At 36.8% G+C, this 21,410-nt stretch overlaps 2 protein-coding genes across 4 annotated transcripts in view; both read left to right on the forward strand.

Annotated features, from left to right (window-relative positions):
- Positions 1-7,876, forward strand: part of nfkb1 (nuclear factor of kappa light polypeptide gene enhancer in B-cells 1) — a 34,674-nt gene extending 26,798 nt beyond the window's left edge. For all 3 annotated transcript variants that reach the window (XM_034543963.1, XM_034543966.1, XM_034543964.1), the window contains exons 16-23: positions 1,307-1,520; positions 1,597-1,766; positions 4,143-4,245; positions 5,317-5,450; positions 5,712-5,781; positions 6,484-6,647; positions 6,970-7,111; positions 7,191-7,876. In XM_034543963.1, the coding sequence (XP_034399854.1) occupies positions 1,307-1,520; positions 1,597-1,766; positions 4,143-4,245; positions 5,317-5,450; positions 5,712-5,781; positions 6,484-6,647; positions 6,970-7,111; positions 7,191-7,276 (1,083 nt within the window). In that variant the 3' untranslated portion in view covers positions 7,277-7,876. The remainder of the gene's footprint in view (positions 1-1,306; positions 1,521-1,596; positions 1,767-4,142; positions 4,246-5,316; positions 5,451-5,711; positions 5,782-6,483; positions 6,648-6,969; positions 7,112-7,190) is intronic.
- A 1,464-nt stretch (positions 7,877-9,340) lies between these two features.
- LOC117737795 (ubiquitin-conjugating enzyme E2-17 kDa-like) overlaps positions 9,341-21,410 on the forward strand; it is a 17,023-nt gene continuing 4,953 nt past the window's right edge. Inside the window, exon 1 of the mRNA XM_034543981.1 lies at positions 9,341-9,689. Within this exon, the coding sequence (XP_034399872.1) occupies positions 9,666-9,689 (24 nt within the window). The 5' untranslated portion in view covers positions 9,341-9,665. The remainder of the gene's footprint in view (positions 9,690-21,410) is intronic.

Consider the following 21,410-nt stretch of genomic DNA (forward strand, 5'->3'; position numbering starts at 1 on the left):
ACTAGTTAGGGATCAAGTAAGCGGATCAAGGAAGCGTACTAGTTAGGGATCAAGTGAGCATACTAGTTAGGGATCAAGTAAGCGGATCAAGGAAGCGTACTAGTTAGGGATCAAGTGAGCATACTATTTAGGGATCAAGTAAACATACTATTTAGGGAACAAGTAAGCATACTAGTTAGAGATCAAGGAAGCATATTAGTTAGGGATCAAGTAAGCAGATCAAGAAAGTGTACTAGTTAGGGATCAAGTGAGCATACTAGTTAGGGATCAAGGAAGCATATTAGTTAGGGATCAAGGAAGCAGATCAAGAAAGTGTACTAGTTAGGGATCAAGTGAGCATACTAGTTAGAGATCAAGGAAGCATATTAGTTAGGGATCAAGTAAGCATACTAGTTAGAGATCAAGGAAGCATATTAGTTAGGGATCAAGTAAGCAGATCAAGAAAGTGTACTAGTTAGGGATCAAGTGAGCATACTAGTTAGGGATCAAGTAAACATACTATTTAGGGCATACTATTTAGGGATCAAGTGAGCATACTAGTTAGGGATCAAGTAAGCATACTATTTAGGGAACAAGTAAGCATACTAGTTAGAGATCAAGGAAGCATATTAGTTAGGGATCAAGTAAGCAGATCAAGGAAGTGTACTAGTTAGGGATCAAGTGAGCATACTAGTTAGGGATCAAGTAAACATACTATTTAGGGCATACTATTTAGGGGTCAAGGAAGCATACTAGTTAGGGATCAAATGAGCGGATCAAGGAAGCGTACTAGTTAGGGATCAAGTGAGCATACTAGTTAGGGATCAAGGAAGCATACTAGTTAGGGATCAAGTAAGCGGATCAAGGAAGCGTACTAGTTAGGGATCAAGTGAGCATACTAGTTAGGGATCAAGTAAGCATACTATTTAGGGATCAAGTAAGCATACTATTTAGGGATCAAGTAAGCATACTATTTAGGGAACAAGTAAGCGTACTAGTTAGAGATCAAGGAAGCATATTAGTTAGGGATCAAGTAAGCAGATCAACGAAGTGTACTAGTTAGGGATCAAGTGAGCATACTAGTTAGGGATCAAGGAAGCGTACTAGTTAGGAAGCGTACTAGGTAGTGATCAATTAAGCATACTAGTTAGGGATCAAGGAAGCGTACTAGTTAGGAAGCGTACTAGGTAGTGATCAATTAAGCATACTAGTTAGTGATCAAGCAAGCGTACTATTTAGGGATCAAGTAAGCGTACTAGTTAGGGATCAAGGAAGCGTACTAGTTTGAGAGGAAGCATTAGTAAAAGCTCTTCCTCATGTATCTCAGACTCCTTTGCACCTGGCCGTGATCACCCAGCAGAAGGAGGCGGTGGAAGCGCTGCTATTGGCCGGCGCCGACCCAACTCTGACAGATCGTCATGGCAACACGGCGCTCCACCTGGCGTCCCGGCTGGAAGGAGAAGGTGATGGAGGAGGAATAGTCCAGTTTCTACTGAAGCACGGAGAGATGAGTGAGCTGCTGGACCACACCAACACAGCAGGTACACACACACACACACAAACACACACACACACACACACACAACCATGTTTTTACCGTCCGTGGCGTTTCCACAGGTCTGTGTGCGATCCACCTGGCCGTCCTGGCCAATCAGCTGTCTTCTCTCAGGGAGCTGCTGGTGGGCGGGGCTAACGTGGAGGCTCAGGAGCACGGCTGTGGACGCACCGCCCTCCACCTCGCCACCGAGAGGGACAACATGTCGCTGGCGGGCTGCCTGCTGCTGGAGGTACAGAGGTCACTGGTTCACTGGGTCACTGGTTTCACTGAGTCACTGGTTCACTGGGTCACTGGTTTCACTGAGTCACTGGTTCACTGGGTCACTGGTTTCACTGAGTCACTGGTTCACTGGGTCACTGGTTTCACTGGGTCACTGGTTTCACTGGGTGACTGGTTCACTGGTTTCACTGGGTCACTGGTTTCACTGAGTCACTGGGTTCACTGGGTTCACTGGGTCACTGGTTTCACTGGGTCACTGGGTGACTGGTTCACTGGTTTCACTGGGTTACTGGTTTCACTGAGTCACTGGGTTCACTGGGTCACTGGTTTCACTGGGTGACTGGTTCACTGGGTTCACTGGTTTCACTGGTTCATTGGTTCACTGGTTTCACTGGGTCATTGGTTCACTGGTTTCACTGGGTGACTGGTTCACTGGTTTCAATGGGTCACTGGTTCACTGGTTTCACTGGTTCACTGGTTTCACTGAGTCATTGGTTCACTGGTTTCACTGGGTCACTGGTTTCACTGGTTCACTGGTGTCACTGGTTTCACTGGGTCACTGGTTTCACTGAGTCACTGGGTTCACTGGGTCACTGGTTTCACTGGGTGACTGGTTCACTGGTTTCACTGGGTTACTGGTTTCACTGAGTCACTGGGTTCACTGGGTCACTGTTTCACTGGTTTCACTGGGTGACTGGTTCACTGGTTTCACTGGTTCATTGGTTCACTGGTTTCACTGGGTCATTGGTTCACTGGTTTCACTGGGTGACTGGTTTCACTGGGTGACTGGTTTGACAGAGTCACTGGGTTCACTGGTGTCACTGGTTTCACTGGTTCACTGGTTTCACTGGTTCACTGGTTTTACTGGGTCACTGGTTCACTGGTTTCACTGGGTCATTGGTTCACTGGGTCACTGGTTCACTGGTTTCACTGGGTCATTGGTTCACTGGTTTCACTGGGTGACTGGTTCACTGAGTCACTGGGTGACTGGTTCACTGGTTTCACTGGTTCACTGGGTCACTGGTTCACTGGGTCACTGGTTTCACTGGGTCATTGGTTCACTGGGTCACTGGTTTCACTGGGTGACTGGGTCACTGGTTTCACTGGGTCACTGGTTTCACAGAGTCACTGGGGTCACTGGTTTCACTGGGTCACTGGTTTCACTGGGTGACTGGTTTGACAGAGTCACTGGGTTCACTGGTGTCACTGGTTTCACTGGGTCACTGGTTTCACTGGGTCATTGGTTCACTGGGTCACTGGTTTCACTGGGTCACTGGTTCACTGAGTCACTGGGTCACTGGTTTCACTGGGTCACTGGTTTTACAGAGTCACTGGGTTCACTGGTGTCACTGGTTTCACTGGGTCACTGGTTTCACTGGGTGACTGGTTCACTGGGTCACTGGTTTCACTGGGTGACTGGTTCACTGAGTCACTGGTTTCACTGGGTCACTGGTTTCACAGAGTCACTGGGTTCACTGGTGTCACTGGTTTCACTGGGTCACTGGTTTCACTGGGTGACTGGGTCACTGAGTCACTGGTTCACTGGTTTCACTGGGTCACTGGTTTCACTGGTGTCACTGGTTGCACTAGGTCACTGGTTTCACTGGTTCACTGGTTGCACTGGGTCACTGGTGTCACTGGTTGCACTGGGTCACTGGTTTCACTGGGTCACTGGTTTCACTGGGTCACTGGTTCACTGGTTCACTGGTTTCACTGGGTCATTGGTTCACTGGGTCACTGGTTTCACTGGGTCACTGGTTTCACTGGGTGACTGGTTCACTGGTGTCACTGGTTGCACTGGTGTCACTGGTTGCACTGGGTCACTGGTGTCACTGGTTTCACTGGTTTCACTGGGTCACTGGTTCACTGGTTTCACTGGGTCATTGGTTCACTGGGTCACTGGTTTCACTGGGTCACTGGTTGCACTGGGTCACTGGTTTCACTGGTTTCACTGGGTCACTGGTTCACTGGTTTCACTGAGTCACTGGGTCACTGGTTTCACTGGGTCACTGGTTGCACTGGGTCACTGGTGTCACTGGGTCACTGGTGTCACTGGTTGCACTGGGTCACTGGTTTCACTGGTTTCACTGGGTCACTGGTTCACTGGTTTCACTGGGTCATTGGTTCACTGGGTCACTGGTTTCACTGGGTCACTGGTTGCACTGGGTCACTGGTTTCACTGGTTTCACTGGGTCACTGGTTCACTGGTTTCACTGGGTCATTGGTTCACTGGGTCACTGGTTTCACTGGGTGACTGGTTCACTGGTGTCACTGGTTTCACTGGGTCACTGGTTTTACTGAGTCACTGGGTTCACTGGGTCACTGGTTTCACTGGTCAGGTGGTCCCCAGTAAGATCTAACTGTGTGTGATGCTTCCTGTCTCCAGGGAAACGCTGAGGTGGACTGCTTCACCTTCAATGGCTCCACCCCCCTCCACATCGCTGCAGGGCGAGGCTCCGTCAAGCTGACGGCTCTTCTGATGGCTGCAGGTAAACACACACCTAGACAAGTTAAGCTGTGGGTTGGTTATTTAGTTGGTTGGTTGGTTAGTTGGGGTGGTTGGTTAGTTGGATGGTTAGTTGGGGGGTTGGTTGGTTAGTTGGGGGGTTGGTTGCTTAGTTGGTTGGTTGGTTAGTTGGGTGGTTGGTTAGTTGGGTGGTTAGTTGGTTAGTTGGTTGGTTAGTTGGGTGGTTGGTTAGTTGGTTGGTTGGTTAGTTGGATGGTTAGTTGGGTAGTTGGTTGGTTAGTTGGGGGGTTGGTTGGTTAGTTGGTTGGTTAGTTGGATGGTTAGTTGGGTAGTTGGTTGGTTAGTTGGATGGGTAGTTGGTTGGTTAGTTGGGTAGTTGGTTGGTTAGTTGGATGGTTAGTTTGGTAGTTGGTTGGTTAGTTGGTTAGTTGGATGGTTAGTTGGGGGGTTGGTTAGTTGGCTGGGTGGTTAGTTGGTTGGGATTTTGGTTAGTTAGTTGGTTGGGTGGTTAGTTGGTTAATTGGTTAGTTAGTTGGGTGGTTGGTTAGGTGGTTAGTTGGTTGGGTAGTTGGTTAGTTGGTTGGTTGGTTAGTTGGTTGGGTAGTTGGTTAGGTGGTTAGTTGGTTGGGTAGTTGGTTATTTGGGTGGTTGGTTAGTTGGTTAGTTGGGTGGTTGGTTAGGTGCTTAGTTGGTTGGGTAGTTGGTTGGTTAGGTGGTTAGTTGGTTGGGTAGTTGGTTGGGTAGTTGGTTGGTTAGGTGGTTGGTTGGTTAGTTGGTTGGGTAGTTGGTTGGTTAGGTGGTTAGTTGGTTGGTTAGTTGGTTGGGTAGTTGGTTGGGTAGTTGGTTGGTTAGGTGGTTAGTTGGTTGGTTAGTTGGTGGGTAGTTGGTTGGGTAGGTGGTTGGGTGGTTAGTTGGTTGGTTAGGTGGTTGGTTAGTTGGGTGGTTAGTTGGTTGGGTAGTTGGTTGGTTGGTTAGTTAGTTGGTTATTTGGGTGGTTGGTTAGTTGGTTGCTTAGTTGGTTGGTTGGGTGGTTGGTTAGGTGGTTGGTTGTTGTTGTTGTTTAACCAACAGAGCTTGTGTTTGTGTATTTCAGGAGCAAACCCTCAGAAGGAGAACTTTGAGCCGCTCTTCTTCAGGGAGGACTGTGATGAAGAGAGGGAGGATGAGGATGAAGATGAAGGCTACATCCCAGGAACCACTCCTCTCAACATGGCCGCCACCACTCAGGTACACTGGCCTCCTGCAGCACCTGGGACCAAAGAGACACGACTTTCAAAATAAGAGCCCGACCTAAACAGTTTAACATGTTTAACAGCAGCTGAACTGCAGTGATCTCTCTCTCTCTCTCTCTCTCTCTCTCTCTCTCTATATATATATATATATATATATATAATTTTATAAAAATAAAACCATCGTCACTAAATTGAAAACATGCAGTGTTTATATGATTGTGTGTGTGTGTGTGTGTGTTTGTGTGTGTTTTTGCAGGTGTTGGAGCTTCTGAATGGAAAAGAATATGAAACAAAATGTCCACGAAAAGCCTTCACCCCTTCTCAAGGTGAGTTCAGTCTAAACTGAATTGTATATGTACACACTAATGTGTAGTTAGGCTTATAAATAATAATAATAATAATAATATGTTATATAGTCATTATAACTACATGTCTCACCATCATTATGTATAATTACCCTTTTTAGTATATTTGTGTGTACCTCTCTATTTTAATTACCCTGAATGAAACACACTTAATGCAGTGGCAATAAATGAAAACAGTAACTGTTCAAAAATTATGTAAATACTGGAAAACATATATATTATCAACATTTTGTAAATAAATAAATAAATAGATTACATTAAATAAATATTTAGATCATTACGTGAATAAATAAATAACAACAAAATAATAATAAAATAAATCATCAAATAAATAATAAAAATAGAAAACATTGAATAAATAATAAAAATAGAAAGCATCATAAGGTAAATAATAAAATAAAAGATCCTAATTAAATAAATAATATATAAATTTAGTGAATAAATTAATACAAATAACAGATTTAAAACACATATACATGTGTATTAATGTGCACGAGGAGGGAAAGTAAAGATGTGTGACCTCTTTTTATTAAATTGGTGGAGACAAGGAAGAGTCAGCTGTTTATCTGAATTAAAATTTAATTTTGTCAGTTATCAGGCTGTTTTTAAGTGTGTGTGTGTGTGTGTGTGTGTGTGTGTGTGTGTGTGTGTGTGTGTGTGTAGGAGACTTGGCGAGCCTGGACATGGAGGTGAAGCAGCAGGTGTGTTGCGCTCTGGAGAGTGAAGGATGCTGGGAAAAACTGGCTCACAGTCTGGGTCTCGGGATCCTCAACACGGCCTTCAGGCTGAGCCCCTCCCCCACCAAAACACTGCTGGACAGCTACGAGGTAACACACACACACACACACATTTGATATGGCACCTGAGAGAGGGAGCTCTTAAGAATTGTCTAGAAAGTTTATGATATTGAAAATAAAGAAATCCAACTTTTTGAATCCAGATTAAATTACAGTTAAATTTGCTTTCTTCATTTACAACTTTCAACTGTCTTATTTCCTTGTTTCCTTTCATGTTGTCTTTAATTTGCCCTTCAATAGATTCTATTTCAGTTCAAAACTCCTCGTACGATTTATTCTTCACTTCCTCTATTTATCAATTGATTTGAATGTGACCTCTGACCCCTGACTTTCTGTGTGTTTTGTCCTGCAGGTTTCAGGCGGGACGGTCAGGGACCTGCTGGCTGGTCTCAGGTCAGTCAGCGAGTGCAGAGCGCTGGGCGTCCTGGAGGAGGCGCTGTGTCGCCGCGATGAGCAGGAGGAGGAAGAGGAGGAGGAAGAGGAGGAGACGAGCGGTGAGCCGACGACGCCAGGCGGTCGCGGTCCAGGTTTGGGTTAAAACGACGACTCACTCAGATGTGTCTCCCTCCACAGGTGAGCCCGAGGCTCGGAACCAGAAGGTGGACGTTCGGATGGACAGCGGCGTCTGCGACAGCGGCGTGGAGCTCTCCACGGCGTGAGCGTTTGATCCAATAGGGCCGAACGCTTCTCAGTTAAGATTCAACTGAACGTGTTTTGTTAAACGGTTGTTTTGATGGTGTTCAGCCCACACTACACTCCAGCAGCGCCAACAAAGAATGTCAACGAGGGTTTTGTTGCTTCAGAGGTTAATTCACCCCAAAGAAATAATACAACAAGAGTCCCTCAAATGTCACGTGGTAAATAATTGTATTGATTTGATTGTTTTGTTTCTGTCTGCAGGGGAAAGGTGCTATTGATACTGAAATGGTTGTAAAGAAGTTAAAATTAAATGTGTCTTCAGGTGACACTCACACGGCCACCTGGGGAAGGATTCCTCCGGTTCATGCTTTAGATCCACGGTCCTGGTCCTGGTCCTGGTCCTGGTCCTGGTCCTGGTCCTGGTCCTGGTCCTGGTCCTGAACATGACTCTACTTCTCTCTTGATGTATTAAAGGTGAAGTTGTGTTGTGTGTTTCTGATATTCTAATATTCTACAGTACAACTCCACATTTAACTCAGAGCTCAGTAGTAATGAACTTATTGTTTATTAGACACATTTATGTTCCTGTCAACAAACATTATAAACTTTATTATGGCAGAGCTGTGAGCCTGGACTTATTATTATTATTATAATATATATATATATATATTTTCAGTCCGAATGAACAGGGGGAATCATCACAAACAACTCTCCACATATAAACACCTGAACGTTGTATTAAGACATTTGAAAAACAGTGGAACTCCTTTTAAATGTGCACGTTTTAATGTTAATGGCCCTGTAATTTGTGTCCTCCTCACTGGAAACCTTTAAAACAGAAGCCCATCAACCTGTTTTTAATAATATGTTTCACGTATCTTCGGTCGGTTCTTTCCGTCTTCCTCTGAAAAGAAAAAGGATAAGTTTGAGCACAAAGACTGGAGGCGGAGGGCGATCGCATGATGCAAGGCATTGTGGGAAAAGAAGTCCGAGCTGTGAGGAGTTGTAGTCTCTTCAGTGTGAAACCAAAGCTCCTCATATTTATATCTCTGCCCGGCACTGTACAGTCAACACCAGCATTTCATTGGTTGTTATTTGTTAAATAAAGTGTTTTTATATATATATAAACTTCCGTTAAGTGTGTTTATTTATAACTGAAAAGAATTACTTGATTTGTGTCATTTCTACAAATGTGGCCCTGTGTTTTGAAATAGAGTCTGCAGGAAGTACTTTGATATTCTCCTAAAAATACACATACAACTTGTATTACTCATACTTTATAAATATATATACTTGTATATACTAGGTTTAATTTAATTGTTTATTCTAGTTTGAAACCTATAAAGCTAAACAAAACAACACAGTTGAACGGGGTTGTTGTACTTTATTACAGTAATATAAATAGTTTTTGTAAATACTCGTCGTAGAAAGCAGAATAATCTAAATGTGTGGTTGATTAAAATGAAGTAAATATTGTGTCCCTCCACCTAACTGATAAAGACAATGTGTTAACAAATTAAAATAATATGTTGCTGCTGTAAAACCACAGATAAATAAAATGTTGGATCTTTTTTATTTTAGTATTTTAACGTGTTTATACATTTTCTATGTGTGCAGCTTCAACTGCATTTTATTGCGCAATAAAACTGAACCTTGAACTGAGCAAAAGAACTTTAGATTAGTTCTTAAATATTGCAGTAATATACATTGTGCTTGTACATACTTTTGTTATAGAAAGCACATATACATATATATATATATATATATATAAATATATATATATATATATATATATATAGTATTTATGTATTTGGCTTTGGAACTTGCTCGACCGGAGTTAGGAGATCTTTGATGGATAAAGATACTCGTCATTTTCTCAATAATACTAATACGAGTTATGATATTATTAATAATGATCATGATAATAACACTACTAATAGTAATAATATAAATAATGATCATGATATTAATAACTTATTATCATAATAATACATAAATCAATCAATAAAACTAGTGCTTTTCCTGCCACCATGTTGTTGGGCGTCGTTTTCTTCGGTGCCTGCAAACCGCGTCGGAGTGAGACCTCCTGCTCCCGGTCCTCTGACAGCTGCTCTCTGTGTGCAACGGAAGACATTTTGAGCCGCTGCGGTCGGTCCTTTATTCGAGTGTCAGCCTGAACGTCGGGGCTGACGTGCTGCTGGAGAGTCTGGTCTCCGAGACCTGAGCTGGAAAAGCCCGTTTGAGCAACAACAACAACAACAAGAGCAGCAGCAAACCCAGTTGTAGTTCTGAGTTCGTCGCGTCGCAATAGCTAAGACTACAACGGCTAGCGACGTCCTAGATGCTAGTTAGCGCCACCTAGCTGGCCTCCTCCTCCACTTCGACAGCCGGTCCCTTTACGCAGACACAATGGCTTTAAAACGAATCACGAAGGTAACGCACTTCTCTTTATATTCCTCTTCCTCCCGTGTGTAATTACGACCGGTTTAACGCTTTCTGGCTCCCTCTAACCGCCGTCTCGTGAGCCGCCGTTAGCTCCTCTCCGTTAGCTAGCTAGCGGCTGCCGATGACACGACGGTTGGCTTTTCAAACCGCCGGTGTTTGTCTCTCTTTCTCTTTAAAAGTATGTTTCTATGTCGGGTTGTTTCCACGTCTCGCCGCGTACGAAGGCGTTTTATTTGTTCTCTTTAATGGAACAATAAGCCCCGGTGTTTGGCTCCGGCTCCGGGCCTCACTGTCCCGTAGCTCCATTAAAATAACTGTACAGTCATTTCCACTGACACCATCTTTTATTCTGACCACGCTCGTCTTTCGGTTGTCGGGTTCAATTGTCGGTCGGTAGTCGGTGGAAGAAAGACTATATATAATTAATTAATTTAATGACTGTCTTTAATATTACCAGACACATTTTGTATTTTCATCATCATTAATTCAAGAAATATTACTGCTATTTTTACTTGAGGACAAAAATAAAAAACACAGCTGTATATTTGTCGTCTTATGATTTTACTTAACACCTCACAAATATTATGGCGTAATTATTCAAAGTCTGTGCCTTGCATTTATAATTGTACTGAACAAAAAGTGAGAACAGTCATTGTTTATTTAAATAATATAGTTAGTCGTTGTATTATGCAATTTAAAGACTGTCCTTCAATATTGCCAGAACAATATACTGTATTATTCATTTCCTCATAATTCTCCCAATAAATGTTTTGGATTGAAATATTAACTAAATCTAATATATATATTTTTAAACGACTGTATATCTGTAGTCGTATGGTTTTAATAGTATGCATTAATACTGTACCCTCGTCTTATCAGTACTGAGTTTTTAGGAAAAGTCCTTATTAAAATAAGTACGTTGCAATTTTATAATAAGTTCCTATCTTTTAATATGTTCACGATCAAAGTTTTACAGGAAGAAGTGGAGTTGGGAGGATAAATGTTATATTTCACTCAAAAGCACACTAGTTTGAGTTATGTTTATTTTAATTGAGACTTATCGAGGAAGTATGGACAACACATCTGACTACAATATTGGACGTCATATCTCTAACAATAGATACCACAATATAACGTCTTCTGTTAGTTTAATGAGAGTCAATGATCAGTAAAGATTAATGGGAATTAAAACTTGACAAATCATGAGTATTTTCTCATTTAATAAAGAACCGTTTAAAGTGAAATTACAGGGAAAAATATAAAAATGTCCACATATTCTCATGTGTTAAAAGGTGTGCCGTAAATTGGTATATGCTGGTTTTCTATATTATCAATTTAGACCATGTGTGTCGAGATATTTTACCGTCTGCTTTCATCACCATACAATCCATTGAACCATTATAAATAATCATATTTGAATCATTGCCCCAAATTTCCAGGAGCACGGTGGATAAAATATGACAGTCAGCTTTAGTTATTAGATAACCACTAATAAATAAAACAATTTGTATAAAGTAAAAATGTACTTTGGGAAAGTAGATTTCTGTTTTTCTGAAGTAAAAGGAAACTTGAAAGTATTAACACAGCAAAGAATACAATAATAATAATAATAATACAATATTTTCATTATTTAATTTGTGGTATTCTTGTTTTCCTTAAAATACGACGACGCAGACGTCAATTATTCGATTGACAAAAATAAAAATTTTGTGACGCATTCACTCGTTCCAGCTGCTCAAATGTGAAGATTTAAATAAATTAATATCTGTTGGTCAGGCGAAGACATTTTGAAAATGTGAAATTGGACATTTCTTCTATATTTTTGTGAGATAATTAAGATTGTCTTATGAATTAATGATTGAAAATAGCGGCTGTCGCCCGTAAGTCTGATATTTTGTATTTTATGTCGGGGTAGTTTGACTATTGAATCTTTTAGGAGGTTCAAAATGCTTCTTTAAAATACAAAGAAGACTCAAAGTTATGAAGTCTTTATGCTTCTGCAGAACATAACACACATTACTTATTACGGGTACTTACTTTGGCACACTTCTATCACATGGTGTGACCAAGATGACATGACAATAGTAATAATCACAATAGTAAAATGTAAATCTTAAGTTTCCAGAAGTTTCTGATTAAAAACTCTTTCAGTGTGAGAAGCATAAAAATGCCACAAATCAACTGAAGAAATGACAGATTGGTCTCCATTAAAACCAGTTGTTTAATTCCCAACTTCATTGTATATAATAATTTATATAATGATCTGATGTTTTCTCTCCGGGTCGTGTGCAGAGGGTCTGTCGCCCCCTGCTGGCTGGGAATGTAATTCATGATATTATGATTTGAATAACACCGTCCGCTGCAAGTGATACAGAGAGGGGTTTGTTTATTACCGTAGATGCAACGTTCACATTTTAAAAGGATAAACAACAACAAATAGCCATCGATATTGTGTTGTGAACTTTGGGAATTATTACATTATTTTACTGTTGGTCGTATGAAAATGTCAACGTCATGAAAAGAAGCTCCAAACTGTAAGTGGGTCTGAAGATTCAGGGGCTAAACTAGTAAAATACTTTTAATAACTTTAACTGTGTGTGTGTGTGTGTGTGGCTTCAGGCGGACCTGCAGGCCTGAAATACAACCCTCTTGTCCTATAAGCAGCCGACACACACACACACACACACACACACACACACACACACACACACAACTGATGTATCCTGATCTGGCCTCCTGACTCCACTGAATAAAAATAGCTGCGCACACATCAATAAGGACCGGGTTTGTTTTTAATGCCGCGTTCACACAGCAAGACAAAAGGTTGTTGTTTAGAAAACAAACCGCCTTCTTTGTGGTAATGAATGTTGTTGTTTTCTATAATCAATTGATAAACAAAGTGAGAAATGTCTTTATGTAGGAGATCTTAACTCGGGCCGCATCTTATAACCAGTAATTGGGGCCCGAGACCCGACGTAGTCGGTCGAGGACCTATTGTTTTCGCTATGTTTATTATTATTATGCTGGCACTTTGCAAGGGGAAAAGAGGGTCTAGGCCTAAAGTTGCATACTTCAAAATTCCCACACATATCAGGATCGGTAAAAATACTTATCTGATTGGGGTTTCCGAAAAAATTCGCTCGGTGGCGCCCCCTTGTGTTGGAAAAGCTAATACTTTTTTCCAGCAATGGCCGATTGACTTGAAATCTTTTACCCATGTTCACTTGGACCTGCTCTACAAATATGTTCGGGGGTCCATAAAATGCGCCTAATTAGATTTTCCGCCATTTTGAATTTTGTAAAAAAACACGTTTTTTCCATTTTCTCCTAAACCCTTGGTCCGATTTTCACGAAAAGTTCGGAGCTTCATTATAGGTTCAATGTCATCAGAGGTTATGAAAAGATTGTTGATATGACGTTGCGTTCAGAAGATATAGGCCAATTAACATCTATGGGGCGTGGCCTAATATTTAAAGACCCATAACTTCCAAATAACTTTGTCCATCCTCACCAAATTACTAGCATATGTTCACATTGTATCCCTTAACCTACCCTGATGTTTTCGTAATATTTGAACATTAGGGGGCGCTGCAGTGAATTTCTCAATATCGCCATTTTTAGCCTTTTTTCGCGTTTTTTTCACTTTTTTTTTGGACGTCGCAAAACTGAAAACTCCTAGAGCTTAAACCCGATTCATTCCAAAATCTGGCTATGTGTTCTAGAGACCTCGGCAATGAATAGTTATCAAAGGATTTAAAAAATATAAAACTTTGTGGGTTCGAACATCTTTCAAAGTTACGCCATTTTCCATAAAAATGTAAGTTGTTATAACTCGGCCATACATAATCTAATCTGCTCCATATGTTTTATATGGCATGACATACTGACCCCGAAGACATCTATATGATAATTTTGCGCCACCTAGTGGCAATTTTTTTAACTTTTCCTCAAGCTTTGGCGAGTTGTAAAACAGTGTACTCCTCCTGGAGCTTAAACCCGATTCATTCCAACGTCGGGCAGTGTGATCTTGAGACCTTAGTAGTCAAAAGTTCTGAAAGGATTTTAAAAATATAAAACTGTGTGTAGGGCGTCACCGCAAAGAACACCATTCGCCATGAAAATGGAATTTATTTTAATCTTGGCCATACATTATGTAATCTGCTCCATATTTCTCACAGGTCATGACATACTGAAGACATCCATATGTTAATTCGAATTCTAGTCATAGCGCCCCCTACAAATATTAATGTAAGCAGCCCCAGTGCTACGTTTGGCCTACATGTCTAAAACTTGGTAGGCATATGTAACACATGTAGACGAAAAAGAAAGTCTCTTGGGACCATGCTCCAAACTGTACCGGAAGTCGGCCATTTTGATTTCGGTGTGATTCTTTTCATAATTTAGCCCATTCCTCCTAGGCATATCATCGGATAGGCTTCAAATGTGGTCAGTGGTCTAAAATCCTTGGTGATTAAAGGTTTTCAAAATCTTGTTTCGTGCAAGGCTGTTGCCGTGACATTGACACTTTGCCATGAAGGCAAAGAGGTTTTGGGGGGCTAAACATGCTCAAAACACACCCAAACTTAGCACACACATATACTGTCTTGAATGTAGTTGTATGATATGATTTTAATCCTTAAAAATTTCAGTCCAAAAAGCAGCTCTCGCAGTAGGTTTGAGATAAACATCAAAAACTTGGTAGGAGTATGTAACACATATTGATTTAAAAATAACTGCTCTAAACTGTACCAGAAGTCGGCAATTTTGAGTTTTGTGTGATCTTTCCGTTAATTTCTTTTTAATTCCAGGCTAAATTGCCATGGTTTCCCTGTAGGTGGCGTTTTGACTAAATATTTGCATGATAGTGCCATGTTGATGTAGTTGGACTTGAATGAAAGTTAACAAAAAACAGTATTGTCATTTGCTTTGACTTTAATTTAGAGTTTGATGGTGCCCTCTACAAATATTAATTTGTAAAAATCAGGAAAAAAAACCTGTATCTCATGGACGCTTGGTCCGACAGTCAAAGACACTCGGCCGCACGAACCGGCGTCCAGCAAGTACCCTCGACGGGCGTGAATTGTCGAGGGCCCGATCAATGCTGCTCGCAGCTTTAATTTATCATTTGGTTTTAATATTTAAATCTTCTCATTAAAAACAAAACTAATGCAACAGGATGACCAGAGAAGCATAATAAAGTTAGTTTAGCTTGAGTTGCTATAGCAACAGAAACATACTGGTCTTGGTCTCGTACTGGTCTCATACTGGTCTTGGTCTCTCGTACTGGTCTCATACTGGTCTTGGTCTCTCGTACCGGTCTCTCGTACTGGTTTTGGTCTTAGGTGGACTATCACTATTTATTTATACTCGTTGTTCTTCAGTAATTTGACTCGATGGGTCTTCCTCTTCCTCTAATGTGGCGTCTATTTATTTTTGACATGTTTGTTGTGTGTATTTATACTTTGTTGTTTCTTCCTCATAAAACTATTGAGTTCTGTCAGACTTGTTTTCAGGAGACGTTTGTTAACATTTAAACCTTTAAACTGGTTAAAGGTTCCTTCAGATCAGCTGCCATGGTTACTGTTGATAACAACATGTGACTAGTAAACAAGCTTTATTTATTATATTACCATGTGACTAGTAAACAAGCTTTATTTATTATATTACCATGTGACTAGTAAACAGACTGTATTTATTATATTACCATGTGACTAGTAAACAAGCTTTATTTATTATATTACCATGTGACTAGTAAACAGACTGTATTTATTATATTACCATGTGACTAGTAAACAGACTGTATTTATTATATTACCATGTGACTAGTAAACAGACTGTATTTATTATATTACCATGTGACGAGTAAACAAGCTTTATTATTATATTACCATGTGACTAGTAAACAAGCTTTATTTATTATATTACCATGTGACTAGTAAATGCGCTTTATTTATTATATTACCATGTGACTAGTAAACAGCCTTTATTTTTTATATTACCATGTGACTAGTAAATGCGCTTTATTTATTATATTACCATGTGACTAGTAAACAGCCTTTATTTATTATATTACCATGTGACTAGTAAACAGCCTTTATTTATTATATTACCATGTGACTAGTAAACAAGCTTTATTTATTATATTACCATGTGACTAGTAAACAGACTTTATTTATTATATAACCATGTGAATAGTAAACAGACTTTATTTATTATATTACCATGTGACTAGTAAACAAGCTTTATTTATTATATTACCATGTGACTAGTAAACAGACTGTATTTATTATATTACCATGTGACTTGTAAACAAGCTTTATTTATTATATTACCATGTGACTAGTAAACAGACTTTATTTATTATATAACCATGTGAATAGTAAACAGACTGTATTTATTATATTACCATGTGACTAGTAAACAAGCTTTATTATATTACCATGTGACTAGTAAACAGACTTTATTTATTATATTACCATGTGACTAGTAAACAAGCTTTATTTATTATATTACCATGTGACTAGTAAACAGACTGTATTTATTATATTACCATGTGACTAGTAAACAGACTGTATTTATTATATTACCATGTGACTAGTAAACAGACTGTATTTATTATATTACCATGTGACGAGTAAACAAGCTTTATTATTATATTACCATGTGACTAGTAAACAAGCTTTATTTATTATATTACCATGTGACTAGTAAATGCGCTTTATTTATTATATTACCATGTGACTAGTAAACAGCCTTTATTTTTTATATTACCATGTGACTAGTAAATGCGCTTTATTTATTATATTACCATGTGACTAGTAAACAGCCTTTATTTATTATATTACCATGTGACTAGTAAACAGCCTTTATTTATTATATTACCATGTGACTAGTAAACAAGCTTTATTTATTATATTACCATGTGACTAGTAAACAGACTTTATTTATTATATAACCATGTGAATAGTAAACAGACTTTGTTTATTATATTACCATGTGACTAGTAAACAAGCTTTATTTATTATATTACCATGTGACTAGTAAACAGACTGTATTTATTATATTACCATGTGACTAGTAAACAAGCTTTATTATATTACCATGTGACTAGTAAACAAGCTTTATTTATTATATTACCATGTGACTAGTAAACAGACTTTATTATATTACCATGTGACTAGTAAACAAGCTTTATTTATTATATTACCATGTGACTAGTAAACAAGCTTTATTTATTATATTACCATGTGACTAGTAAACAGACTGTATTTATTATATTACCATGTGACTAGTAAACAAGCTTTATTTATTATATTACCATGTGACTAGTAAACAAGCTTTATTTATTATATTACCATGTGACTAGTAAACAGACTTTATTTATTATTTTACCATGTGACTAGTAAACAAGCTTTATTATTATATTACCATGTGACTAGTAAACAAGCTTTATTATATTACCATGTGACTAGTAAACAGACTTTATTTATTATATTACCATGTGACTAGTAAACAAGCTTTATTTATTATATTACCATGTGACTAGTAAACAGACTTTATCTATTATATTACCATGTGACTAGTAAACAAGCTTTATTTATTATATTACCATGTGACTAGTAAACAAGCTTTATTATTATATTACCATGTGACTAGTAAACAGACTTTATTTATTATATTACCATGTGACTAGTAAACAGACTGTATTTATTATATTACCATGTGACTAGTAAACAGACTTTATTTATTATATTACCATGTGACTAGTAAACAAGCTTTATTTATTATATTACCATGTGACTAGTAAACAGACTTTATCTATTATATTACCATGTGACTAGTAAACAAGCTTTATTATTATATTACCATGTGACTAGTAAACAGACTTTATTTATTATATTACCATGTGACTAGTAAACAGACTGTATTTATTATATTACCATGTGACTAGTAAACAGACTATTTATTATATTACCATGTGACTAGTAAACAAGCTTTATTTATTATATTACCATGTGACTAGTAAACAGACTTTATTTATATTACCATGTGACTAGTAAACAGACTGTATTTATTATATTACCATGTGACTAGTAAACAAGCTTTATTTATTATATTACCATGTGACTTGTTAACAAGCTTTATTTATTATATAACCATGTGACTAGTAAGCAGACTTTATTTATTATATTACCATGTGACTAGTAAACAGACTTTATTATTATATTACCATGTGACTAGTAAACAAGCTTTATTTATTATATTACCATGTGACTAGTAAATGCGCTTTATTTATTATATTACCATGTGACTAGTAAACAGACTGTATTTATTATATTACCATGTGACTAGTAAACAGACTTTATTATTATATTACCATGTGACTAGTAAACAAGCTTTATTTATTATATTACCATGTGACTAGTAAACAAGCTTTATTTATTATATTACCATGTGACTAGTAAACAAGCGTTATTTATTATATTACCATGTGACTAGTAAACAGACTGTATTTATTATATTACCATGTGACTAGTTAACAAGCTTTATTATTATATTACCATGTGACTAGTAAACAAGCTTTATTTATTATATTACCATGTGACTAGTAAACAAGCTTTATTATTATATTACCATGTGACTAGTAAACGCGCTTTATTTATTATATTACCATGTGACTAGTAAACAAGCTTTATTTATTATATTACCATGTGACTAGTAAACAAGCTTTATTATTATATAACCATGTGACTAGTAAACAAGCTTTATTTATTATATTACCATGTGACTAGTAAACAAGCTTTATTATTATATTACCATGTGACTAGTAAACAAGCTTTATTTATTATATTACCATGTGACTAGTAAACAAGCTTTATTTATTATATTACCATGTGACTAGTAAACAAGCTTTATTTATTATATTACCATGTGACTAGTAAACAAGCTTTATTATTATATTACCATGTGACTAGTAAACAGACTTTATTTATTATATTACCATGTGACTAGTAAACAGACTTTATTTATTATATTACCATGTGACTAGTAAACACGCTTTATTATATTACCATGTGACTAGTAAACAAGCTTTATTATATTACCATGTGACTAGTAAACAAGCTTTATTTATTATATTACCATGTGACTAGTAAACAGACTGTATTTATTATATTACCATGTGACTAGTAAACAGACTGTATTTATTATATTACCATGTGACTAGTAAACAGACTGTATTTATTATATTACCATGTGACTAGTAAACAAGCTTTATTATATTACCATGTGACTAGTAAACAGACTTTATTTATTATATTACCATGTGACTAGTAAACAAGCTTTATTTATTATATTACCATGTGACTAGTAAACAGACTGTATTTATTATATTACCATGTGACTAGTAAACAGACTGTATTTATTATATTACCATGTGACTAGTAAACAGACTGTATTTATTATATTACCATGTGACGAGTAAACAAGCTTTATTATTATATTACCATGTGACTAGTAAACAAGCTTTATTTATTATATTACCATGTGACTAGTAAACAGCCTTTATTTTTTATATTACCATGTGACTAGTAAATGCGCTTTATTTATTATATTACCATGTGACTAGTAAACAGCCTTTATTTATTATATTACCATGTGACTAGTAAACAGCCTTTATTTATTATATTACCATGTGACTAGTAAACAAGCTTTATTTATTATATTACCATGTGACTAGTAAACAGACTTTATTTATTATATAACCATGTGAATAGTAAACAGACTTTATTTATTATATTACCATGTGACTAGTAAACAAGCTTTATTTATTATATTACCATGTGACTAGTAAACAGACTGTATTTATTATATTACCATGTGACTAGTAAACAAGCTTTATTTATTATATTACCATGTGACTAGTAAACAGACTTTATTTATTATATAACCATGTGAATAGTAAACAGACTGTATTTATTATATTACCATGTGACTAGTAAACAAGCTTTATTATATTACCATGTGACTAGTAAACAGACTTTATTTATTATATTACCATGTGACTAGTAAACAAGCTTTATTTATTATATTACCATGTGACTAGTAAACAGACTGTATTTATTATATTACCATGTGACTAGTAAACAGACTGTATTTATTATATTACCATGTGACTAGTAAACAGACTGTATTTATTATATTACCATGTGACGAGTAAACAAGCTTTATTATTATATTACCATGTGACTAGTAAACAAGCTTTATTTATTATATTACCATGTGACTAGTAAATGCGCTTTATTTATTATATTACCATGTGACTAGTAAACAGCCTTTATTTTTTATATTACCATGTGACTAGTAAATTCTGCTTTATTTATTATATTACCATGTGACTAGTAAACAGCCTTTATTTATTATATTACCATGTGACTAGTAAACAGCCTTTATTTATTATATTACCATGTGACTAGTAAACAAGCTTTATTTATTATATTACCATGTGACTAGTAAACAGACTTTATTTATTATATAACCATGTGAATAGTAAACAGACTTTATTTATTATATTACCATGTGACTAGTAAACAAGCTTTATTTATTATATTACCATGTGACTAGTAAACAGACTGTATTTATTATATTACCATGTGACTAGTAAACAAGCTTTATTTATTATATTACCATGTGACTAGTAAACAGCCTTTATTTATTATATAACCATGTGAATAGTAAACAGACTTTATTTATTATATTACCATGTGACTAGTAAACAGACTTTATTTATTATATTACCATGTGACTAGTAAACAAGCTTTATTTATTATATTACCATGTGACTAGTAAACAGACTTTATTTATTATATTACCATGTGACTAGTAAACAGACTGTGTTTATTATATTACCATGTGACTAGTAAACAGACTGTATTTATTATATTACCATGTGACTAGTAAACAAGCTTTATTATATTACCATGTGACTAGTAAACAAGCTTTATTTATTATATTACCATGTGACTAGTAAACAGACTGTATTTATTATATTACCATGTGACTAGTAAACAAGCTTTATTCATTATATTACCATGTGACTAGTAAACAGACTGTATTTATTATATTACCATGTGACTAGTAAACAAGCTTTATTTATTATATTACCATGTGACTAGTAAACAGACTGTATTTATTATATTACCATGTGACTAGTAAACAGACTGTATTTATTATATTACCATGTGACTAGTAAACAGACTGTATTTATTATATTACCATGTGACTAGTAAACAAGCTTTATTATATTACCATGTGACTAGTAAACAGACTTTATTTATTATATTACCATGTGACTAGTAAACAAGCTTTATTTATTATATTACCATGTGACTAGTAAACAGACTTTATTTATTATATTACCATGTGACTAGTAAACAGACTGTATTTATTATATTACCATGTGACTAGTAAACAGACTGTATTTATTATATTACCATGTGACTAGTAAACAAGCTTTATTATATTACCATGTGACTAGTAAACAGACTTTATTTATTATATTACCATGTGACTAGTAAACAAGCTTTATTTATTATATTACCATGTGACTAGTAAACAGACTGTATTTATTATATTACCATGTGACTAGTAAACAGACTGTATTTATTATATTACCATGTGACTAGTAAACAGACTGTATTTATTATATTA

This window comes from Cyclopterus lumpus, chromosome 10, assembly GCF_009769545.1.
Source record: "Cyclopterus lumpus isolate fCycLum1 chromosome 10, fCycLum1.pri, whole genome shotgun sequence".
Taxonomy (NCBI): domain Eukaryota; kingdom Metazoa; phylum Chordata; class Actinopteri; order Perciformes; family Cyclopteridae; genus Cyclopterus; species Cyclopterus lumpus.